The sequence below is a fragment of the Cyprinus carpio genome, chromosome B5, assembly GCF_018340385.1.
Source record: "Cyprinus carpio isolate SPL01 chromosome B5, ASM1834038v1, whole genome shotgun sequence".
NCBI classification, from domain to species: Eukaryota; Metazoa; Chordata; class Actinopteri; order Cypriniformes; family Cyprinidae; genus Cyprinus; species Cyprinus carpio.
In genome coordinates, this window is record NC_056601.1 from 14,688,199 (window position 1) to 14,715,092 (window position 26,894).

The 26,894-nt window shown below is 37.9% G+C and overlaps 1 protein-coding gene across 3 annotated transcripts in view; it reads left to right on the plus strand.

Annotated features, from left to right (window-relative positions):
• LOC109063418 (rho-related BTB domain-containing protein 2-like) overlaps positions 1–19,678 on the plus strand; it is a 49,900-nt gene extending 30,222 nt beyond the window's left edge. For all 3 annotated transcript variants that reach the window (XM_042724552.1, XM_042724553.1, XM_042724551.1), the window contains 8 exons: positions 2,331–2,516; positions 3,761–4,562; positions 4,674–4,893; positions 6,135–6,253; positions 17,125–17,275; positions 17,683–17,771; positions 17,982–18,087; positions 18,933–19,678. In XM_042724552.1, the coding sequence (XP_042580486.1) occupies positions 2,331–2,516; positions 3,761–4,562; positions 4,674–4,893; positions 6,135–6,253; positions 17,125–17,275; positions 17,683–17,771; positions 17,982–18,087; positions 18,933–19,114 (1,855 nt within the window). In that variant the 3' untranslated portion in view covers positions 19,115–19,678. The remainder of the gene's footprint in view (positions 1–2,330; positions 2,517–3,760; positions 4,563–4,673; positions 4,894–6,134; positions 6,254–17,124; positions 17,276–17,682; positions 17,772–17,981; positions 18,088–18,932) is intronic.
• Positions 19,679–26,894: the final 7,216 nt, after the last annotated feature.

The following is a 26,894-nucleotide window of genomic DNA, read 5'->3' on the forward strand; positions in this document are numbered from 1 at the left end:
TATTATCATCATTGTTGAAAACAGTTGTGCTGTTTTATATATTTGTGGTTTGATGAACTTTTGATGAATAAAAAGTTTAAAAACACAGCATTTATTTGAAATAGAAATCTTTTGTGACATTATAAATCTCTTTACTGTCACTTTTGATCAATTTATTGCATCCTTGCTGAATAAAAGTATTAATTTCTTTAAAAAAAATCTTAATGAACAGCAGACCAAACTTTTGAACAGCAGTGTACTTGGTAGACTAAAGAGGTCCTGACAACTAAAGTTTTGATTATATAATTCATCCAATAATTTAACAATGTAATAGCGCTGTGAATGTGGTGTGTTTGTAGTATGTACTTGTGTGGCAGACAGAGAGAAAGAGAGCAGAAGACAGAGAAATCTTCGTGAATGAATCCACAGGATGTGTGTCTGTGAGATCAGACACGTACAGTGTGTGTGCACAGCACTGAGGCAGATGAAGTCAGCTGATAAAGCACTATTTATGGTGGTGCCCTGTTGTGGAAACACAAAATCAGGTGACCTTCACCCCTGGTGTCTGTTACTTAAGCTAAATACACACCCACACAGACACATTTAACATTTCTTGAAAATGTTTATCAAAGCCTAGCTGAGTCCATTAATTATTTGTGAACAGGAATTGACAAAACACATTGTGAAATGCAAGTGAAAGGATCCAAACTTATTTAGAAATCTCTGGAGGAACCATGACTCAGCGGGGAAGCCCTGCTCCCATGGGCCAACACATATTTATATATAAACATATGCATCATACATGCATGTATACAAAAAGGTCATTTTGAACAGATTGGTAAATCAATGTTAAATTACTGTGTTATACTGTCAATGTACTATGCTTTTTGTCTTCTTTGTTGTTCTCAGAATGTTAATGTTTATTTATATATTTAAATATGGGTCTGTGATCAAGACAGTGTTTACACTAGTGTAGTCAAGCAGACACGCAGTCAGGAGTTTGAACTTAGACATGCTCTACATATCTCTACAGAACACCACACGCACTGATTACATAACAGTCCTTTATGACCCTCAACACTCGCACAGCACAAGCAGTTATTATTCACTGAGAGATGGTGAATGGTTGTGGATAGATCTGCAGATGTGTTAGTCTGTGTTTTTTGTTTTTTTATTTGTCTTAACTCTGACACATTTCCACATATTCTTGCAAACATTCCCATTCCCACATACACACACCAGCAGAAACACAGACACTGGGATGTCGACTTTGTCCCCTGGAGACTGTAGGTTTATTTGCACATATATTTTAGTGTGTCTTAGTTTAGTAGTTTAGTAGAGACTTAAGGTCCATTCACATTAAGCATGATAACTATAACAATAAAGATATCGTTTTAAAAATGCAGAGTCCACATCACAACTAGAGGAACGATATCATTGGAAACGCTTTCATAATGTTTTTTTTTTTTTTTTTTTGAACAACAAAAACATGGGAATGGGCAAATATGGGCAATCCTATTGCAATGTTAACATTACCATAAATGGAAAAAATCAAGTATTTCCAAAGGAAGTAAACATGTTGTAATTGTCCACTTTGGTAATTTTATGTTTTCGGGAAATTCCTTTGTTTAATCATCACACATGAGGTGTTTGCTAATAATAAAACAACTTTTTTGAGAAAGTACCTCTAGATTTTCACTTTATTTATCAATAAGTATTTTCTAGAAAGATTATAACTTTAAAAAAAATCTTAGAAATGTTGTCTGAGGAATATTGGCTGTCATATTATATCTAAACATGCACATGAGCACTTTCCAGTGTAAATGCATAACTGTGATAAAATCCGCTAGACCAGGTCTGTTTGCATTTCAACAACAATGCTGTGCTCCATTAGTCATTCTTGTGTATGCTGGTCTCACATGATGAGCTTGTGAGTGCACCTCGGACAACTCGCTGTTATTAGACCAGCGCTGGTTATTGAGTCAGATGAGATGATTTAATGACTTGCACAACACCTTGTGTGCTCACACATTCACTGGAAGAGCACACATGCATTAATACACACGCAATCTAATAATCATTACTCTATTTGGCTGCTCACTCACTCACTGTTTCTTTATGAAGTTTGTTCATGCCTCTGGGAAAATGGCCTTACCACGGTTTTCATTTCACAAAAGACTGATTATGATTATTTGTTGCATTTCACAGTTTTTATTCCAAGAACAGTGATTCACTGTCCACTCTGTGTAGGATGATTAGTGTCCAGGGTTTGCCAATTTCCTGCCTATTACATGATTTCTTCGGATGTATTCACTTAAAATAATCCGTTTTCTTTCTCTTTGTTTGTTTAGATCAGATGTGGTAGTGCTGTGCTTCTCTTTGGCCAATCCAAACTCCCTGCGCCATGTTCGCACCATGTGGTTCCCTGAGATTAAGCACTTCTGCCCCCGCACACCGATCATCCTGGTGGGCTGCCAGCTGGACCTCCGCTATGCTGATCTGGACGCTGTTAACAGGGCTCGCCGGCCTCTGGCCAAGTACGGACCACATCCTACCCACTCGTAGCACATATTCTGTTATTAAACTTCAGCATGAAAAGTTTTCAGGGGCTTCCGTTTTGCGAGGATTATTGTATTGTTATTGTGTTTTTACGTTTGTAGTCGGTTCTGTAAATGTCTTTTATTTTGGCTGTTTGAAGTTTTCCGTGTTTATTGTTAATAATGGATAAAGGACATAGTATTTCATTTAGATTTATATATGAACAAATATTTTTATTTTGAAGTGAAAAGTTCAATACAGACCCTCAGTATTAGGACAAAAGTCTCCCAGTGGCATGTCGTTGCTGCTGTTTGCATAGTTTGTTAAATAATTATTGAAATTCATGGCAGTATTTGTAATTAGTTAATCTTTCTGTTTTAAACATATTTGCTATTGCTCATAACTTAGGTTGATCTAAATTCATAGTCTGTTGCTATTATGGCATCCCTTTAATTAAAAATATTGGCCCTAATATCATTCAACCTACTGCATATCTATAAATCAGTTTTGTAATATTTAGATTAGATATTAACATTTAGATTATCTAAATGTATACATTTACATAGAATACAAATCTGATTATGTATTATAAAAAAAAAATCTAGAAAATGAAAAAGAATTAGATATATTTTACACCATCGTTCAAGTTTGGGGTCAGTAAGAATTTATTTATTCTTTTAATACTTTTAAAATACGAATACTTTTATTCAGCAAGGTTGCATTAAATCTAAATTGATTAAATAAACTGATCTATGTCTGAAAATTGACAGTAAAGACTTTTATAATGTTACAAAAGATTTCTATCTACAATAAATAAACTTTCAAAAAAATCCTAAAACAATGTTTCACAGTTTCAACAAATATACTGAGCAGAAAAACACTTAGTAACAGAGAACAGATAGATAATAAGAAGAAATGTTTCTTGAGCATCAGATCAGCATATTAGAATGATTTCTGAAGGATCATCTGAAACTGAAGGTTGGAGAATTAGCAGCTCAAAATTAATTTAAATTAGAAATACACTTAAATAGATAACACATCTTTTAAATTGTAACAATATTTCACAATATCCGTTTTTACTGTGTTTTTGATCAAATCAGTGCAGCTTTGGTGAGCATAAGAGACTTTTTTTTAAACATTTAAAAAAAAATTACAGACCCCAGACTTTTGAATGGTAGTGTATATATTCTGTCTGGCTTTAATACTGCTTTCCTTTTTTTTTTTTTTAATTCTCCCCTCTTAGACCCATCAAACCCACAGATATTCTTCCCCCAGAACGAGGCCATGAGGTCGCTAAGGAACTTGGCATTCCATACTATGAAACAAGCATCGTTGCTCAGTTCGGTGTAAAGGATGTGTTTGACAATGCTATCCGAGCTGCGCTCATCTCTCGACGCCACCTTCAGTTTTGGAAGTCCCATCTGAAGAAGGTTCAGCGTCCCCTCCTCCAGGCCCCCTTTCTTCCTCCCAGACCACCACGACCAGTCGTGGGCATCCCTGATCCTCCTCCAATTGATGGAGAAGATCCGGACTCTCTTTTCTGCCAACCGTTGTGTGGAGACGTCCTGTTTCTCCTCCAGGCCGGGGCCACTCGTGTCTTTGCCCACAAGGTGTACCTGGCAACTTCCTGCTCAAAGTTCTATGACCTTTTCACTATGGATCTTGGAGTGGCAGGGATGGAGCAGGAGGGTGAGGAGAGCTCAGAGGGGAGCGAGGAAGAGGAACAAAGCCGAAGAGGAGCCAAAGAGCAGGCGGGGCGTACCAAGAGCCTGGACATTGATAAGGAGGGTGAAGGAGGCACTAGGGGTTCAGATAGCCTGCTCATGTTGCAGCAAGGCTCATTGAGGACTTCCCAGAGCGATAACGCTCTGCCTGCCAGGGACCAGCACTCTATAGGACCTCTGGGAGCAGGCCGTGCTCTTTTGGGATGGGGGCGTGGTTTCTTGGGGGTGTACCTGGAGATGGTGGATGACCCTGTGACAGGTTGTCCGAGACTCATGACAGTAGTGTCAATGGATGATCTCATTCAGAAAGGGCCTTTCCAGGTAAGAACAAACTTAAGTGACACAATCTATACCATGTTTAATAAGATTCCCAGTCGATATATATATAAAGTTTCAGTGACATTGTCAAATTGTCTGTTATTGCTTTTTCAGGCAGTGCTGCAGTACCTTTATACGGGTCACCTGGATGAGACACGTGGGGATCTGATGCAGGTGGCCACCATCGCTGAGCTTCTGGAGGTCTTCGACCTTCGTATGATGGTGGCCAACGTCCTGAACCGTGAGAGCTTCATGAACCAAGAGATCACCAAAGCCTTCCATGTGCGTCGTGCCAACCGCATCAAAGAGTGCCTGAGCAAGGGCACCTTTGCTGGTAGGCGACCTGAAATCAGGGTCAAACATTATGTTTTATATATATCTATGTGAAGAAGCATTAATGTAGGATATATCTAACAACCAGAGCACAATGCATACAAGGAAACCCAAATGTGACCTGGCAATTATTGTATCCTGATAAATTACCCTGCTTATCTGTTCTATCCTTTCACACTGAGAAGCTGAATCAAGCCCTTTCTCCAAACAAAAATAACCTTTACCAAGCAGCTTAAAAGCTGCTGTTGTTGAGGGAATTGATAAATGAATGGCCAGCACCACTGATTTTTTCTCTAATTAACTGTCCTTATTTGTGTAGTGCAGACTCTTCAGGAAGTTCTGGTGTTATTGGGTAGTTAATTTCCATTACTTGTCAGTGCGACACATTCTAAAGGCTTTTGTAGTGACACCATTGACTTTGAGTCTTATGAGTTCTATTTTCAATTCCAGAATTCAATGGAATTGAGATAGAATAGTTCATATTCTAGAACAGTGCCTTCATTCAGTCTCTTTGTTGTTTTTAAGGAAATACCCAGTGGAGTGCTTTAAAATATCCCTTCATTGCTGTCAGTGAATATTTGCATATTGTGGACGTGTTTGCTTTTCTGCTTTGTGGTTTCTGTGTCGCTTACTCTCTGTTGATGTCACGTCTTGTGTGCATGTTTGTCATAATTAACCTTTTTCAACACTCCTTTATTCTCCACTTACACCTGTTTATTTCATTGCATCATCTGCAATTGTCATAATCTCATTAGTCAACCATGAAGGTGCTTCTTTCATGTTTGAAAACCAGAATGCTTTTCATCTCCGTTGTGGCCTGAAGACTACTTGTACATTCCCTATGGGTATGCAGAAGTTTAGAAACTAAATCATTAGAGATTTATTTGCTCCCCCACCTTAGAGTAGAAATCTGCATTGAATTGAATTAGACAACCTGTCCAACATCATCTGTTTTTTAACATAGTTAGTGAGCCACAGTGAACTCATGGAGTCATCCATGTCAGTCTCTAAAGAATTTGCTGCTAAAATATATTTGCCCACTATATGGTCCCAGTCTGGCCTTCCCTTCACATTTTCTGTCTTCTTATCCTTAGCCTTGTCAATCTGTCTATTTATTATTGGTCTATGTGTCTATCTGTCTCTTCATCTGTCTCTGTGTTCGTCCGTCCACCTGTCTCCCCCTCTGTAGCCTCGACTCTGTGACACACGCCGAGATGTGTGCTCTTTTCCTCCTGGTTTTAGATGTGGTGTTTCGATTGGATGACGGATATCTGCCAGCCCATAAGCCACTGCTCATCTCAAGCTGTGATTGGATGGCAGCCATGTTTCGTGGATCCTTCATGGAGAGTTACATTGAGGAGGTAAGCAGAGATTTTAGAGATTCATATTTCGTATTTCAAGTAAGAGCATGGCACTATCTATGCTATATATACATACACATGCACAATATATATACATATTTTTTTTTTTTTTGCGCAAACAAATTTAGTCTGCAAAAGTCTATTTTGTGTTACTGCACTGACAGATGAAAAGGAAACTAAATCTGCAATAAGACGAATTTGCAGACTAAAACTGTCAATAGTGTAGCGTATGCATAAAGGCAACTTTCAAACCAAGCATCTTTCTATTGGTTTTATTCTCTAAGCATTGATTAGATACCAAAGTACCAGTATTTTGGACATCAGTGGTCTACGTCATATGGGTTGGATTTGGGCTCAAGACATTTCTCAAGTTTCACCTAAACTTATTTATGGAACCACAAAGTACTAATACAAAGTACTATCAGTCTCAGTCACCTTGATCCTTCCCACCCTGGAGCTCTGACAGATCCCACTAAAAAAGTGGCACAGGTAGTTAAAACTAGGCCGCCTCTATGACAGCCTGACCCACATTGATGCAGCTGCGACAGGAGACCATCTCATCCATATGGATGAATTAACAGCCCCTCAGTACTAAACAGGCCTCTGAGGAGAGTGCTCCATGCAGATTGATGCTGAGACGTTAGAGGAGGTCCTGTGCCAGCAGGAACACATGCTGAGATGTATCTGCTTTGTGTCTGTGCTCCCATATTCAAGAGAGGCAAACTAGAAGGGGTCTAGAAAGATTTATTTGCAGCAATTGAGGTTGTAGACCAAATTAAGGATTTGGTCTAGATTTGACATCATGTTAGAGTTATATTAATACAGGGGTCGGCAACCTACAGCACGTGTGCCAACAGTGGCACGTAGAGGGATAATCGCTGGCACATGAGCAATAGGGAAAACTGCATACTGACATACATTTCAGGTAATAACTTATCATAGTCACACAGCCTGTTAGGAGCTATAAATACCATTGAAGTATGAGAATAAACTTGTGCTAGTCTACGGATGCGTGTGCGACCGCTGCATATAGGCACTTCAAATCAAAGCCTCAGCGGTAGGGATGGGCGAATCGATCCTGAAGTATCGATATATCGATACTGATGCGAGTATCGAAAGTATCGATACTCAAATAAAAAATATCGATACTAAGGTGTTTTTATTTACCAGTGATTTTTTTTATTTAACAAAAAAAAACATATTGAAATTGTACCCTAGTTTCTGCAGTATGGTAGACGGGGTTCAGAAGCAGAGCGCGAAGCATCAGTTTAACGTTGAAGTTAGCGAGGTAAGCAGCAAATCATTTAATATTAGTAAACATTTAACGATAGTTTACAACAGAAATGTTAAATGACCAACAGCTATTTTCAGTGATGCAAACTACTCAAATTTTTTTCTCAAATATGGCCATTTTGAGAGAGAGAGAGAGAGAGAGAGAGAGGTGTAAATTGATTTTACCCCCCTCCTTGCTGAGAAATAATGTAGCGATTCAGTATCGATTAGTAAAAGTTGCGTGGCAGCGCTGACAACAAGTTTATGAGCTTCTGAATGAGCTTCTGAATGCGCACGCATCAATTAAAGCAGCGCATTGATATTGAACGGTGATTAAACTAAATGGTTTTAATGCATTGGCCTTGTCACACACACACACACATTGATGTTCAGTACGGTCACACTATATCTTTTATTCAAGAAACTTTTGAAAAGTTTAAAAAACATTGCATGAAAAAAAAAATCAGAAACTATTTGCATGAAAATTAAAGAGTCCTATTGTTTTTTGTCATATCATTTAAAATGTCTATGTACTGTACAAAGCATTAATGCATTCTGTATAATGGGGAGGACTGTTAAACAGTGGTTAAACAGGAAAATTAAAAATGGCACATCATGCCGAAAAGGTTGCCAACCCCTGATATATAGTAATATGTTTTTCTGGTCAAACTAGATCAGGTGATTATTTTCAGTCTGTATTATGCTTATTTCATTGTCATGTAATTTGCTTTTGCAAAACAGCAGTTGATATATATACCAAATACTCATACCAAAACACGCTCACATCTTTGTGAGAAAGTGAAAGTGAGAAAGTGAAGTGTAGCCGAGTGTGGTGACCCATACTCGGAATTTGTGCTCTATCTGTGTGTGTTTCAGTGCATTGCTGAGTTTATAGTGAGAGGAAGTTTGTTAGACTGGGCACTTTCTCTACTCATTTCCTCAGCACTGTCATGTGAACGTGTACAGGAGGTTTTTGTGTGTGACCCTTTCATAGATTTTTGGTCTCAAAGTGGTATTTAACTAAAACCACATGATAACCATTCCACACAGTTTTTGGTTTGATTTACACTTGTTTTCTATGGAATTATTCTAACATATCACAGTTTCTTCTTAGCATAAATTAAGCTCATGTATTTTTCATCCAGAACTATTAACAGGGTTCCCACAGGTCCTTGAAATCCTTGAAAGTTTGTGAATCTGAAAAAAAAAAAATTCAAGGCCCTGGAAAGTTTTTGAAAATAAACATACATAGATACAGGTCCTTGAAAGTCCTTGAATTTATTTTGTGCAAGAAGTTTTCTGGAAAAAAATCCATATTATTCCCTCCAGTCCGCAAATGTGTTATTTCTGCAACACTTCGTGGCCTATGCATACTAGCTTCCTTGATTTACTTTAGTTATGCGCATTTACGCATTACATTAAGTGTTTCCTGCTTGAGGTACTTTGCAATGACGCTCACGCTCACACAAAACTACTACGATGGTACCTCAATGTTTCACAGACACACTGTGAAATTGATGTTGAATTGCTTTGCTTGTTAAGATGTAAACCCATGAGGCAAGAAAAACTTAAAAGCATATTCATATATCTTAAAACTTCTGGTTACTTGAGCTTAAGCTCTTTTCAATAAAATCCATGCAAAATAGGGTTTCCAACCATTCCATATTATACGGAATTGTCCCGTATTTAAGGCATCAGAGAAGCGTTCCGTATGAAAGCTATACGAAACGCAGTTTGTCCCGTATTCGCAGGCATACGCCATATGAACATCTAAACCAGGGGTTCTCAAAGTTTACTTTCAAAGGTCCGAATGTGAATTCTCATTAACATGAAAAGGTCCAAAATAATTATTACAAAACTTATTTTTAATAAACATGCTTATAACTTTATTTAACAATTCAACTTTGTATATGCAATTATCATATTCATTATGTCATTAAGTCATACTTGCATTTACTCTCTGAACTGTTAGCAACATAGAGTAGCATACTGCATTTTTATACAACTACATGCCCAATGAAGCAGTTCTCATGTGCATATATTCTGTTTCTGAAATAGTACATCAATGTAGGCATGGGCCGATTACCGGTTTCAAGGTATACCGCGGTTTGAAAATTTCACGGTTTTAAAACCACTAATATTTTTCATTATACCGTTCCTGCGGTATGCACTTTTTTCCATGTCTCCTCAAAGGCTGAAAGAGTAGGAATCCCTCAGGTAGAGTGCAGTGTAGAGAGTAACACTGACCCCTCCTGACCCCTCCTCCTGTTGGTGCGAGCGAGCGGTCAGTCACGTGTGTAGGATGGCCGAACTTAAGGAGGTATACTTCACATTCAGCGTTCCTTTCCGTCTCGTGCACAGCTGCGACGCACAGCTTTCAAACGTATTCTCAACCGCAGATGAGCGTGGATGGATGAGCTCACATGTGCAGTACCACGGGGTGCGCGGCTGTCCGCGAGCCCTCTTGATGATGAAATAACTAAATGCCGACAGTGTGCGGACGGCCGAAGTATACTTTGGCCTTTACGAGATTGGCAACCGGCCGTTTTTTGCCTTATTGCAACTCTCTGTTCTGGACTTGCACAAACTGCGTTGCAATGCAATCATTTCCAAAATGTAATTTATGTGAAAATATGAAATCTGTTAATGCCCATTAGCACAGGCTAGAGACGCTGAAGACGGACGCACAGAGAAAAATACTGTAGCAGGCAGATCACTCCCTGTTCATGATGCACAAACTATTGGAAGAAAATCCTCAATATTGATTTGGGGGTTTATATGAATGTGATTCTGAGGGGAGCTGACTGTCTTCTGAAAATGTTACGTGGTATTTTCTTTTCATCTCGTCTCTGTATAGTTCATATTCAAGCAGTGTTTCAGCGCAGCGCAGCTTTGTTTACAGCAGTATCTGGTGTTCCAGAGGTGCCTCCTGCTGTCAGAGAGTGAATATGCATCTCATTCAGAGCTTCTGCTGTTTGTTTCATTCAGGCATGTAATATAATTTCACAAAGCTTGTCAGAACATTCTGTTTTTGCTTCAAATTGGATTATTATTCAATCAAATTATGTGTATGATTATTATTATATTACTAAATGATATGAAATTATATAAATTATATGTATATGAATTATATAAATAAAATGAAATAACTGTAATTACAGATTTAGTTGACAGATTTCTAATTTAAATAAAGATTTCAGTCTTTATTTTTTCTTTTTAGGAAACAAATCAAAGAAAAAATTAACTAATTCTACTGTTTCTAATATTATGTATGTTACTCAAAAACAAAATATATAAGTTTTTTTTGCCCAGTCATTTAAAAATAACACATTTCAGAGCTGTAACAACAATACTGTGAAACCGTGATATTTTTGCTTAAGGTTATCATACCGTCAAAATCTCATGCCTACTTCAGTGTAACCTAAAGTCACTTCAGCTTATTTGCAAACATCTTGAATTATACCTGCAATACACTGTTATACAGCAGTGAATATATTACTTTATTTATATCATGCAGCACAAACATCTATCTGTGTAACAAAATACCGGTATGTACATATTTAGGCCTTAACAGTTACAGATGAACCACATTCATGTTCATATGCACAGACAGTCAGCAGTGACAGGTTTTTGGAAACGCTGTTTTGTACACATTCATTCACTAGTCTGTTGCAGTTAGGTCAGTTGAATGTGCTGCTAAAACTCTGCTGATCGTGAAAAACCTTGCGCTTGCAGGACGAAACCGGTGACAATATTCTATTTAATGAAAGCTAAAAGGTTTATCCAAAATATTGCTAGTTGCTATGCGCTTTGTCTTACAAAAAAGATGGTAAAAACTGCAACACTGGTCCGTGCCCCCCGTGTGTGTGTGTGTGCCACGGAGGTCTGAGTGATACGAGTAGTGCACTTGAAATACAAAGTGGAGGCAGGTCCGTATCGACTCCGGACCGGAGTCCGGACTTTAAGAAGGGCTGATCTAGACCATACAAATAACAAATTAATCATTCTTTTTGCACAAATCATTGTTTGAATTGCGAACGTAGCCACTCAAGGGAGGCTTTAAGACCTTGGAGAATCCTCTGCCGCCTGGTCACTCCCACTTCACAGCCAGCTTTAAAATTGTAACTTCTAGCATATTCCTAAACCTGGACCTCATTAATATTGAAGAACAAATTCAAGCACCTACACACTCCAAGTTCTTTTTAATTGAAAAAATATTCATTTTCATCAATTCATTGGCTACATGGTTGCAAAAACATTTTAGTTCAAAATTTTAAATGTCATTGATTTAAAAAAAAAAAATGCTTTATTGATTGAAGTTTCATAGACATTTAGTTGTTATACTTTCAAATTTTATGTCATATATTGTATGTAATTTCACAGTATATTCACCTCCTAAATTACTACACTTGTGCAGTCACAATTCTATAGTGGTAAAATTTACTCAGGCCGATGCTTTGTGTATAACATGCGTGATATTTTTTGTATGACATTAAACTTTATTTTTAGAATAATTGTACATAGGTTAAGCAAAACAAATGTGATTATTTCTGAGAACCTTTTATACACCTTTTATACACATACTTAACTGTAGACATGGAAATGACATACTCTAGGTGGTACAGAACAAATATTTTCCTGTAAAGAATCACAGTTGTCCCTTACTGAAGTTGGCAACCCTAATGCATAAGCTAATATCAGATCATTTTACAATACAGTATAGGATGTACTGAATATTCTTCAGTTTTATGCAAAACAGAAGTACGACAAATAGAATATATGATCTCTGTCATATGGCAAAAAATAAATGCAAATTTTTTTTTGCATAGTTGTGTTTGACACATGAAAACTGTAACAATGTATCTTACAAAATTTAACACAATGTAACCTTGCTCTCACTTGAAATGTGTCACATTAAGTCCTTGAATTTAAGGGTATTGGACCTGGAAAGTCCTTGAAAGGTCCTTGAATTTGAACTTAACCAAGGTGTGGGAACCCTGTATTAAGTCAGGTGTCAAAGGTAAGGTTTCGCTGTATTCCTTTCGGAGGCCCATCTCACCCATACACAACTCTATCCAGGTCTATCCCGTGCTCGCTCTCTGATTTCCTTGGGCTACCGGCTGTCAGCTCAAGTTCTAGAAAGACAAGCTCCCTAAGGGCAGGAACTTGGGACCAAGCTGACCAACACCAGAGGCCGAGAGTTATAGGTGTCCAGGCCTGCTGGTGAACAGGATCACCCTGTATAACATTACAAGCATTACAGGGAGCTAGATTTACAGCACAAGAACAAACTGATGCGGGAAATAGGATGCTGGCTGCTTTTCTATTCTGACAGCATCGGCTGAGAGAGTATGTCACATAGAGATCAACACAAGGTGGCCAGAGACAAGTAAACTTGGTTCTGCTAATACGAGCTTGACATGCTCTTTTGTCAAGCATTGAATTTTAAGGAGTATAATAGCATAACAAGGTTTGATTTTAAATGGATCCTCCACCCAAAAATTTAAATTCTCTTACCCTCATGCAAGTTGATGGAACCTTCAAAGCTGCCACTTCACAAACCACACAAAACAAACACGACGGTAGTCCATAAGACCCCAGTTGATAAATCGATGGCTTCTGAAGCTTACTAGAGTTTTGTGTGAGAAAAATACTAATAAATACTAAACAGCATGGAAGCAACTTTTACAAATTTAACAGTGCACTTGCATCATGCTTCACAATGTGCTGCTGTTTACTTCAAACAAACGTACATATGACCGTTGGCCAGAAGTGTTCATTTATAGGTGTATACAAGTTGAAAATACAGTATTAGTATTTTAACCACACACCACCAGTTTTGCTTGAGAAGACATTAAATCATCAATTTGGTCTTATGGATTACTGTCGTTTTTATTTTGTGTGTTTTTTTAAGTGTCAACTTTGTTTGAGGCTCTTATTCACGAGTGTTATAAGGACTCAAAGTGACTAATATGGACACAAGGTTTATTTTTCTAAAACTTTCTGTGTTCATTTGAAGAAAGAAAGTCATATACATCAGGGTTTTTGTCTCTTGTGCACATAGCATATTTAATGCAAGATGTTGTGGTGTGTTTTCAGTAGAAATCCCTTTAGAAAAAAAGAGTTCACATGAAGGGAGAGATTGGGTTGTTGGTTATTGACTCAGCAACCAAGTTCCTTTTTTCTTTTTGAACTCTTTGTATTCACTTGAAATTGTCCCTCTGGTGTCTCTTTCTTGGAACATGAGCAGCAATCACTTTAGAAATGTTCAGTGGGCTTTGTAAATGTTAAAAAAACTGAGCCTGTTCCATACATTACCTGTAATGATCCAGGACAAAGAGCGGCCAAATGACTTGGTCCTCATCTCCTCCAGTCTGGCACAGTAGGCATTGTAGCAACTGGTTGTAGTGAACACAGTACTATTTTTAGAATGAGGCAGTGAATAGAGCAAGCACTTGTCACTGTCTGTGCAGCAGTCGGCACAGAAGGTGTTGTATAACCAGATATAAAGCCCTTGCAAGACCTCAGGGTGGCAAATATTTATAAAGTGTCATTCAGTTGAGTAAAGCTGATCGTTCACCATAAGTGAATTTTTCAGAGTCTGTACTCAAATGTTTCTTGTCTGTTGCTGCACATTATTGTCGCTTCAGTTTGTGACGCACAGAGTCAAGGGTTGTCCTTGATTGATCTACCACATGTAAGCTTTACTATTCTAGTCCTGTTCAGAAATATCTCTCAAGGTTTTTGATGTTAAGCAGCACATACTTATTACTGAAGATGACATCTACACTGCTTCTGTATCTGAATGTTATTTATAGGTCTCTTTATGTTGTACGTTTACATTGCATGAAGCTCAATGTGAGTACACTCTTCAGTAAGTCTTGCTGGTCTATCTCTGTTGTTTTGAACATGCTGCTTTTTAAGGCAGGAAGTGTCTGAACATACGGGAGACGCTCGGGAATTTCTTTCAGCAACATCATACTTCTGAGTGTGATTAGCACAAGACTGAGCGGAAGCTCAAATGTGAGAAGCTGTCACATTTCCCTGTGAGACAAAGTTGAAGTGAAAACGGAGATGATGAAGGCAGAGACTGTGGTTGCGGTGTACACTGCAGTAACTTGTTAGTTGATGAGAAAGAGTCTGGTTGCTTTTGATAGGTGACCACTTCCTCTGTAACACACATTCCCTTGGGTCTTGACCCCATTTTCTTCTCAAGGTAGTTGCATTGTTTTTCTCAATTCTTCCTCTTCCAAGAACAACAAACTAACACAACATATTAACATCACCATTTAACTGAAATTCCAGTAAATTAAAAAAAAAACACGAAAAACTTATGAATTTAGGTATCAAGTTCAGTACGAAAAAGGATATTTATTTAGCAGCTTGTTAAAGATTACATTTAATGGTGCATTCAGTAGTTCTCCAGCTAGCATAAGCATTGCTGTTCTTAATGTACTTTAAGTACTGACACCTCAGTGGTGTTAGATGCTGCACTGCCATCTATCAACGCGGATCAGTATGAAAAAGAAAGAATTTTTTAAGAATTAAAAATGTCTATATGAGTACAGAACTATTGAATGCATATTAAACAGTCATATATATATATATATATATATATATATATATATATATATACTTTTTATTTTACTTGTGTCTGCAAATTTGATGTGAATTTGATGTGTTTGGATTTGTTTGCTTGTACTCAGAGGATTGAGGCAAAAATTCACTCACAGCACTATTGTTATCTTTAGGTTTTAATAGGAAGTTGCCTACTGTGTCCCCTCTGCGTCTTTTAAGTCTGCCCTTTAGCCATAATGAACGGTCATATTCACACTGACATTCTGTTAATTGGCTTTGAGACAGACAGGTGAAGGGCACCGCTAGGCTTCAGAAGTACCGCTGAGCGTCATCTTGCCACCCCCCAATGTACCGTCTCTGACCTATAGAATCTGTGTCAGCTTGCGGTTGTTGTTCCCACAACCTCCTACTCATGTGGTGGAAACAGTACAGATTCTGTTGTGATAGTTTTTGTGGTTTGATGCATTTAAGATCAGTTTACCGCACAACTCAATAAGCAAGAAGCAGAAGATCGGTGCAGTTTAGGGTAAGTAGGGTAACAAACCCCTTCACAAGATGCTAGTGCTAGTGGTTTCCAGGTTGCTATAAGCATCTCCATCCTGTAAGTGTTCTGCACTTTCCTTTTTATGTCCCTGCTGAAAGCTCTCCCCTAACTCCTTTGTTTGCTCTCCACTCACCCGCCAAAGCAGAGTCAAAACAACAGCTCTTCTACCTTTAAGCTTGGGTTTATGTGATTATGGTTTTGAATGATGTTGGACGTGGGCAGATTATCTCATGCTGCCTCCAGGGACCTCACAGTGTCATGTATGCTCCAAAATTCACCGTGACATTACAATGGCACAACAATTGCAACTTCCTGTGAAGGATGATAAAGGTGGATTGCACTGTATTTGTGAAATGCACTACTGTTTAAAAGTTTGGGGTCAGTAAGATTTTATATTATATTGCTTGCAAAATTAGGAAATATTATTACAGTTTAAAATAATGGTTTTCTGTTTTAATATATTTTAAAACATACCCCTGTCTCCAGTGTCACATGATTCAGAAATCATTTTAAAATACTGATTTGCTGCGTAAGAAACATTTCTTATTATTATCAATGCTTGACATTTTTGTTTCATCAGGATTCTTTGATGAAAAGGAAGTTTAGAAAGAGCAAAATAGAATATTATTTGTCACTTTTGATTGATTTAATGTCTTTTCTTTAAAAAAAGTTTTATTGACCCCAAATTTTTGAAAGCTAATGTGGCCTTGTACTAATATGATGTACATCCATTTATTAAAAGCAGAAGAATACAGTATTTTTTAAAAGTTAAGAGGTTATAAACACCATAAATAAATTGTGGTTGTTTTGAATATGTTCTGGTGGTGACAAAGTTGCCATATCAGTATATGGGAACAGAGGCTTGCTGAATGTTGTATATTTGTTCTGTAAAGCATATTCTGTGTTCACTGTTATATGATGACAGTCTCTCCTGTAGGCTGGCTTGTTGGCTCTTGTTTATGCAGAGGCCAGGTTTCCCGTAGCGACAAGCCCACAGAGTTATTTTTCCATAGCTTAAAGCTGAGACTGTCAACGGTTTCAAACAGTGCTTTAATCTCCTGAAGGATGAAAGACCCCTTGTGGTGGCCACTGCCCTCGCCCTCCTATCGCTCTCTCGGGCCCCTTCCTCCACGAGCCTTTTTGAATACATGCATCCCTTTCTGACCATTTCCTTGGCCACTTTGGGTCCTGCCATGTCAACATGAAGCCCTCCTCTAGTGGTCAGCGGCCAGGACCATGCACGTCTCAATAGGGGAGAGGTGCTGAGCAGATTGTTTCATCCCTGGATCAATCTGCCTCACGAGTTTCCATGTCCTGGAGATGGGCTATGAATAAACATTCCTCAGCACGGGTTATGAAATCTGTTCACACAAACTTTTCTCAACGTGGGTTTTTGTTAATAACTGTGCAACTTGAAATATTAAGGCTGTTTTTTGCTAACCGCCACTTCTTATTCTTTCTCCGTTTCTCTTTTTAGGTCTCTATCCCCAACACCAGTTGTGCCTGCATGAGAGCTGTTCTGGAGTTTCTGTACTGTGGTGTGTTAACACCTTGTCCTGAACTGGAGCCAATGGACCTTATAATACTAGCCAACCGCCTCTGTCTTCCCCACCTTGTAGCTCTAACAGGTAGGTTTAATAATGGCTCTATGTTTACCCGAAGGCAGACAGCATACCTTGAAAAACCACTGTACAATTCTGTGGTTAATGGGCCCAGAGAGGAAAATAATCTGAGACTTACACTTTCAGAATGAATTTGCAAAGACATCATTTGTGAGCCAAATGTTGGTTAATATTACAGATGATAGCATTTAAACTCATCAAAGCTACTAGACATGGTGCTAACTGACAAAATAAATAAACAAAAATAAATGTTATCTACAGCTAAATATTATCTAAAAATACACCTGTGAAGGTGAGAAGTTTTTCACTGTTGACGATTTTGTTGTTATGGAGTATTTTGCATGTTGTTAACCATTAAGCCTCATGGCTGACATATTAACACTTGTTGTGTGGTGTTTTGCAATGGTCTACAGAGCAACATGCCGTTGAGGAGCTGTTGCAGTTGTCCGTTAAAGGGGTGGACATTGATGGGCATGTGCTGGCCTATCTGGAGATGGCTCAGGTAACATTAATAAAGATGAAGCAAACAAAGCCTTTAATAGAATGAACTGAGAAATGAAGTGGCAATATAAACAATGGCGCACATTACAGAATTACCATTCATTCATAGCCTACTTTATTCTAGTTCAAAGGATGAACAGACTTTGCTTTTCAAATGAGCCTCATTGAGAGAAATCACGCTGTGCCAACTCTGCTTTTCTGTCTGCTGTAGTTCCACAATGCCAAACAGCTCTCGGCCTGGTGTCTGCATCACATCTGCACAAACTACAATAGCGTTTGTCGAAAATTCCCTAAAGATATGAAGACTATGTCTCCTGGTAAGAAGCAAGAAGTGCTTTTGTTCATTTATTTATTAGATGTATATTATGTATAAATGAAATAAATTCGGCAAGGATGCACTAAATTGATCAGAAGTGACAGCAAAAACATTTATAATGTTAGAAAAGCTTTTTATTTTAAATAAATGCTGTTCTTTTGAATTTTCTATGGAGTAGAAAAATATTGAGCACCACAACTGATTTCGAAGTTGATAATAATTCACTTGATAATGTTAATGATGAAAATTCAGATTTGCCATCACAGGAATTAATTACATTTAAATAGATAAATAGAATATATAAATAGAATAGAAAACTTTTATTTTAAAGTGTAATAATTCACCATTACTGATTTTACTGTATTTTTTGATCAAATAAATGTAGCCTTGGTGGGCATGAGAGACTTTCAAACACATGAAAAAATTGTACTGTACCAAACTTTTAAAGTAAGTGTCTGTATGTGTATAAAAAATTAAATATCTACGTTTATTTACTTATTTATTTTACAATTCTAATTTTGTACTTTGTAAACCTTATTCTCTTCAATTGAATTTTTTAAGTAAATATAGCTAAACATCTAAGCAACTTGATATATATTACAGAAGATATTTACGAATAAAACTTTTGCCACTGGGATTATTCACTGGGAAATTTTTTTTTTTTTAAACCATTTGCTTTTTCAAATTCAAATTGAATATCTGAATCTGAATACAACACAATATCTAGCATCTTGGTGTAAGGATTTTTAGATATTTATCTTTAGGTGAAAAAACAAGATACTAATACTGAGCAAGAAAATGATTTTTCCACTGTATTTCCTTCATCTTGCCCTTTTGTTCTTCCAGAAAACCAGACACACTTTGAGAAGCATCGCTGGCCCCCTGTCTGGTTCCTGAAGGAGGAAGACCGCTACCTCCGTTCTCAAAAAGAGCGAGAGCGTGAGGAGGAGATCTTACGCAAGCAGCACACCAAACGGGGGTGGTGTTTCTGGAGACATCCATCCTCCTCTGCACCCCACATTTCCTGAGGGTCTGTGTCCATCCATCCATTCAAACCCCCTGTACCCCTCTCCCTCATCTCAGCCCAGAGGCATGTAGCCAAGCCTGGGGAGCCCTGTTTCTGTGCATCCATCCCGACTGCTGGAAGCGAGTCTGGGTTTTCTTTGCCTCCGAACTTTATCCTTCCCTCCCGCGTTGGCTCTTAGCAGGCTGCCCGCCACGAGAGCTCAAAGCGTATGTGTCATTAAATGGGAGACGGCTTGGAGAAAGTCTCAAATCTTTCTCACTATCGATGTTACATGTTCTACTGTGCGAATGCATTAGGTCTCGCCGCAGCATCACATAGGGAACGCCATCATTGCAGTGACCTGCTTTCGCCTCTTAAGACTGTTATTATTATACAAGACCACACACGCACTCACACCAGCACCCCGTCTGAGCGCTGGCGCCCAGGCACACGGATGCTGCATAGTGCTGCTGTGTTGAGCTTTTCTCTGTGAGACCTATTTCTGGGAAAACCGTCATGTTCATTGCCTATAAGCTGAAACATAGCTTAGCTTTGAATACAACTAGCAACAAAAATGGCGGCAGGGATGTATATATATATATATATATATATATATATATATATATATATATATATATATATATATATATATATATATATATATATATATATATATATATATATATATATATATATATATATATATATATATATATAAATTGTTCAAATAAAGGGGTTATTGCCCTTGCCTACATTCTCACTAAAAACAATTCTCCATTTTAGATCTTCCATTGCCCCATATTGGCTCAGAATACCAATCGTGTTGCCTACCGAAGAACTGTTTTTCAGATTGCTTGTCCTGTTACTAAATTTTGCTCATGTGGTAGAACAGAAGGGGTGTGTAGTTCAGGTCTGTCACTCACTAAAAAAACTCCAGGCCAGCACCAAAGACAGACATACACACAGACAACTCATTCAAACACAAACGCCTTACCAAAATCTGCAGAAAAACAAAAAGTTGACAGCAAGTAAACTACAAAATTAGGGCTATTTTACCACTGCCAGGACAGTATTAACAGTCACAGCTGTTATATGATGTTCTGTAGATTGAGCTTTGTGATATGACCACTAGCAAGCTTGCCTTTCACCTCCACCACTGGGAGGCGCCCATGCCTTCTGACTTTACCCTGCTTTCGAAAGTATTAGCTACTCATTTGTTTGTCAATCCTGTTTGGGATCTTCCCATCCTTGTGAAATGCACTTGTTTTTGTAGCACTACTTTAATCTTAGCTATTGGCGAACCAAAAAGTAGGTTGCAGTGTTTAGTATTCCTTTGCCACTCCCCTCTGTTACTCCTCTGCTCCTCTACCTCTGCAGTTAGCCAAACTGAGGGAGAATCTATTGATCCACTACCTGTAGTGTTTGATATGTTGCAATGTGATGCTTCACTTTGCACTTTACATACGCAGATACAATCGGTGCTCAGGATTAACCGGCTAAATGTAACAGTGTTCAACCATTCACCCATTATATCTTTAAGGGGCGGTTACACTAGACTTTGAGCAACAGTTGTGATGTGATGTCATGCTATATGGTGTCTTTAAAATAATAATAATAATAATAATTTCTGCAGTGCTGCGAATTTAAAGTTTGTGTTTGTTTAATTCCACTAAACTGTCAAGCCATGACGTAATGATCCTCTATTGGTAACACAAGTTTGCAGGTCAGAGTTCACCAAACTTGGAACGTTGTGTTTCCAGTATCCAACATTTGCATGCATATGAATGGAAGGAAAAGTGTAGCGTGACCGCCTCTTTACACGAGTTTACCTGTTTTGACAATCTTAATAACAGAATATCCCAACATAAGCTGTAAATCAAAAGCCTATCCTTCTTTTTTTAATTGATAAGCTTTCGATTTCAAGCTTTGAGACCGGTTTTGTGGTTAAATTGACAGTGACACTAACAGCCACTCTTGCTTTGGTTCCTCTTTCAGATGTGCATGTGCTGTGAAGTGTTGTTAGCATCTGTTTGCTAGAGTCTGTCTCGACTGCCTTCCATCTGAACACATGAGTGCCTATGACCATTGTTACACTTTCCCTTCTACATTCAAGTATTTCTCGGTGAAGCATGTTTGTTTTGCCCGTTTCGTGCCTTTTAACAAAAGTGTTTTTAATAACTTCTTCGGAGGTGAGTGAGAAATAGGAGACATTTTAAGTTTTCCACGCCACCCTTTTTCTATTTGTGGCTTTCTGATTTCGCTTCCTTGAGGCTGCACCCTGCTTTTCACACCAGACGAGCTGAAATCATCAACAGCTACAAAAATAGACACGCAGAGCCCATGTGCTCAGACAGGCCAATCTGCACACAAAATAATAAATAAATTTTAAAAAAGATGGAAACGGAGAGCAGACGCTGTATGGCTATATGTGACCGTCTTCACCCGTAGGCGCACTTTTGTAGGTTCATCCCATTAAGATGCTTTATTTATAGGGGCAGACAAATGAATGTTTATAGATGCCACACTATGCCTAAAGGCTTAATAATTAGTAAAATAACGAATGTAAGACCTTACTGTGTATTTGCAGACTGGCTCTGCGATAAATTATGTACTTAATCGCAGCTCTCCTGTCTGCCTCTTAGAGTTAAAGAACAATTCGAGAACACTTCATACATCAGCATGCTTGTTGGGATGGAAAGCATTGTTGGGCTTGTTAGCACTTTTTGTTCTTTGACTATTTGCTTTTGCACTTTTATTTTAGAGTTGGTCTGCCTTTGATGTGCATGGCATTGACTGTTTCTAAACTACAGCTTTTTAAAACATTTTGTAGCATGGAATGGTTTCTTCCATTAAAACGGTGCTCCTTGACCCTGCGTATTTTGTGCTTGCGTAAAAAAAAATCCCTCATACTTTTATGTCGGTTCCTCAAAGTCTTTGTACCTTGTGCTTTAATCGAATATGCCTTCATTGACTTCAAGGACATGTGATTGAAATTAGGTGGTTTAGTAGATTTCAAATAAACAGTATTAGAAAGGTCTATTAGTCCTTAAAAGGATTGATCACCCCAAATGCGAATTCTGTCATTTTCACACCCTTATGTTGTTTCAACATTTTTTATATGAATTTATTTCTTCTAAAGAACACAAAAGAAGTGTGTGGCATCCATGAAGTCAAAGGCATCCAACTTAACTTTATTGTATGGACAAAAAATTCTTCAAAACATATTTTTTATGTTCCACAGAAGAAAAAAAAAAGGTCATACAAGTTTGAAACGACGTCAGGGTGATTAAATGATGACAGAATGTTCATATTTGGGTGAACAGTCACTTCAAATTGAGAGACTGATTCAGACAGTGACTAACAACAGGACAGACAGTATAACTGCTAGCTAAATATGCACTTTAGCTTAAAATTTGATACAAATGATATTCTTTGTGGATTTTCTCTTTCAATTAAACAAATTGTAAAGCATTTATCGGTGCATGTTTACAGGCAAGATGTGCATGGGAATGGTCGAAGTGCTAACTTGTATGTAATTATGAATAACAGTAGCTTTCATTACTAAGGAATTATCATGCACCTTTATCATGTTATTGAAAAAAATAAATGATTAAAAAATCTGAGCCCTTATTACAACTTTTAAAAAGTCCATCCAAAACCCTTAAAGATACTTAATGTTATACTAAATGTTTATCATGTTCATTATTAATGACACCTTGTGGTTGTAGTTCTATTTATTTAATAACAGTTCAGCATTAGAATCCCACTAGAAACGTGAGAGCACTTGAGAATTGTGGTCTATTGTTGTGTCACCGTGCCTTTAATTGAGGAAAAAAAAAAAAAAATCTTAAGAGAGGTCACTGCCTTTAGTTTTGATCAAGGTAATTGTAGTGCACACACACACACACACACACACACACACAACACCACAAACTTTAGCTGACAGCCATCAGACCACTTGCTCCTTCTGCATGCCTGTGGCCAGCATGTAGCAATACCCTCTGTTTTTTGAGTGATGATGTGAAATATTTTTATGCTTTCCCCCTAACATTTTAGGTGTTTTCATCCCTCTTTGATAGTGCTGAGCTGAGTGGAAACCTGTGCTTGTTGTGAACAGTGATTATAAGCGTTTGGATGAGAGTGGATGTAAACACATGCACATTAACAGAGTCAGAGGCACACTTGCACCCTCTACAGTCAACTGAAGGTCAGGTTTTTTTTTTTTTTTTTTTTTTTTTTTTTTACAAAGCTATGGGTAATATAAATTGGTATAGGACAGGGAAGATATGATACACAACATTCTTTTTGGAATATGACTTTGGTTTAGATATTAGATATTTGTTTTATTTTTTTGTAAAATACTAATATCAGAGAGCATTTATTGTGGTGATTGTTTTTTTTTTTTTAATGAAAACACTAAACATTTGTAAAAAACTGGAAAGGTTAACCACATCTGCTTGTAAAATTAACAATCTGACCTCAAGTCATAGGCAGAGTCCACTTCAAGCCCTTGTTAGTTTCTGTGTTTCAACAGAGGGGCTCTCCAACCAACTTCCTTTATGTGCTTTGAAATCCACCTTCATCTCCATGAAAGAAAAGGGCCGTATTACTGAACAACATCTGTCAATTATAGTGGAGCACGCTGTCCCTCTTTCCACTTGTGGTGAGGTGTCCTTGCCATTTTTGTCTTCTTGAGGTGAGGTAGGTGTCACTGACTGTTGACCTTACCCTTGACCTCTCTTCCTCTTTCAAATCTGTGACTATTTAAAGCTGTTTTGCACTTTGTGGTTTTCTTTTTAACTTCTTAGTTTGATTATTGTTTCTGATACCTGTTCTGTAATTATTGTTCTTGTTCTGAACCAGAAAAAGCACACACACACAACTAAGGGCTTTTAAAATACAAAATCAGAATGTTTTGCTGCTGTTGCAAAAAAGAAAAGTAAAAAAAAAGTTTTATTGAATGGTTTGTAATATTTTTTAACAGCTGTGATTTGTACAAAATGGAGCAAAAAAGGGGTTGGAAAAAGGTTATCTGTTTCAGTATTTTAATGTTTGCTTGGCTTTTAATAAAACTTAACTGAACTCATTTATTTGTGTGTTTTGATTTGCTATGAAATGTTAACATTGATCATAAAAATGGTTACATTAACACATTTTAATATAATAATCATTTAAAATACATGTAAAAGAGTATAACTGTTCTCAGATACACTGTAAAAATGATATTTCAGTGTTGTAGATAAAGATTGGCTGTATTGGAGTTTTAAAAAAACTTTGTCTTTCTGCTTCAAAAATTCATGTTTAATTCAATGTGTTACTTCTGTTTTAATTATGATTATAAATTTACAAGCAATTTCTGAGTAAATCCTATATCATTTTTTCAGTGTATCTTAAACATAAATGAGAAATGTGCACAATTTTATGTAAGATTTGTACAGGTGATCAGCTTGTTACGTGGAAATTCAGTACTGTAAAATGCCCTACAGAGGGAGACATACACAGTTTTAAGCTTTCCTCTCGTTAAACTCTATAATAAATATATTTACCAAAATATTATATAGGCTACATAATATAATATGTCACAAATATTTTGCATTACAATTATGACCAGCTTTCCATGCACTAATACCACATACTGCTAGTTGAGCTGCTTAGGTTTGTTGCAGAAGCACTACTTTTATTCAGCTGGCTCTTGCTTTATGTCTCTCCTTCACAAAGTAGCAGACAAGATGGCTGCGTCATCTCAAAGTGACTGCCTTCCTTCCCCAGTCCCTCAGTCAAACGCCTGAAACAATCAGATCAAAATGTCAGTCCCCAGAGGTGATTTAATAAAACAGTTGTAGTATGAGATTTTTGGTTGTCATGCAAACACGGACATGGTAATGATTTCCATAGGACACGGTGGTGTTGCATTGTTTGAAGGAATACACATCACAGGAAATAAGTCATCTCCATACACACGTGCACACACACACTCACACACTGCAACATTTCCAGTAACACTTTGAAGGGGCAAAGCCAACACATATGCTGTAATTGATGCTGCAGCCCCAAAAGAGGGGGTGTCTGTGTAGACGGGTGGCTAACAGACCAGAAAGTCTTCTTGGTGTGTGTTTGTGAGACACTGATTACAGCCCTAGTGCTTGTGTCATCAGATCTGTGACTGATGTGTTTGGTGGTGCCATGGTTTGATTCATAACGGCCAGAAACACTGTATGAAAGCACAATGTGGTAACACTCTTATGGCTGTAATTGAGCAACTCTAAAAAGTCTCCATGCTGGATATCTAGAAAAGCTTGTATTATATAACAGAATGTGCAGTACAGTATTGTTTCTGAACTAAATATAATTCTGAAGAGTGCCTTTTATGCTGACACTGTTTTTCATACACATAAATGTTATACTAAGTTACATAAGTGTAAATTCTACCTGACCTTGCCACTGCATTCCTCTTCCATGAGAGCATGGTCTTATCCCACTCTCCCACATTTTCCCTTCACACCAACGTGCCATCAAGAAGCACAGTTTCCCATAAATGCCCTAAAAGGTGAATGTATTGTTAATAGAATATATTTTATCTTTTGCAACTAGCAAACATCTCACAAATGGCTACCACAGTATGCTCCATTTTCTCCATTCATTTTTTCTTTAAAGATCTGTTTAATGTAATGCCTCAGATGTAATAAGACCATAGATTGATTTGCTTAACTGAGAAGAACATGAACATCCAGTTGCTCTTAAGATTTTATTGTTCAGAATGGAATTCCTCAAAGTTATTCTTCAATAAATCTGTTGCCCCAAGTCCAAAACCATTACTGGAATCAGCAGAGCAAAGTCACAGACATTCTCAACAGGAGCCGAATGCCTAGACTCACTCACCCCCTCATAACAAATTCCTCTACATTAGTGAGGTCCTTAGTCTAAATACAGGGTGAAGGGCAATTGTTCTGAAAGCAAAAGAATCAAAATGCTGGCTATGTTAAGTCTTTCTTTGCATGCAGTTGTTCAGCTATATGTGTAAATCAATCAACTGTCAGACAATCAATTGTGAAGTTCAGAAACATATAGCAAATTCACGTGTCCTTATAACGAGCTGCAGAGAAACCAAAAGAATGGATGTTGCCTGAAAAACCCAGCTAAAACCAGCCTAAGCTGGTTGCCTGGTTGGTCATCCAGCTTGGTCTAGGCTGTTCATAGCTGGTCAGCAGGCTGGTTTTAGAGGGGGTTGGGCCACTTAGCTGGTCAGGCTGGGGGACCAGTTGAAACAACAAGCTAAAACCAGCTATTTCCAGCTTAAACCAGCTGAGACCAGCCAACCAGTTTAGGCTGGTTCTCTTCTGCAGGGGTCTGTTGAAAAAAACAGCTAAGACCAGCCTACCAGCTTAGGCTGGTTTTAGCTGTTTTTTTCAGCAGACTCTACGAACCTATTTTTTTTATTTATGCCTCTGTCTCTTCTGCAGGGGCATCGGACTGGGGGTAAAACCAGTACTGATTACCAGGGCCCCAAAGGAAGAGAGGGCCCTTGAAAGGTCTGGGGGGGGGGGGGGGGTCAGGACTGCCTTTGCATAGGGCCCGGGATCTTGTGCAACGCCCCTGCTCTTCTGTGTTGGTAATGTCTTATGTAATCAGGCTTATGTTGGACCGCTGTTATTATTAGGTAATGTTGTCTCTAGAGATCGTCTTGGCTTTGTTGAAGTACCAGCCACTGATGAAATATATTTTTATTCCCTTCAAATCTTTGTACACTGACAGTTGTAGTCTCTCTGCGGGTATTTGCAGGTTTTCTGCTTATTTGTTTTGCG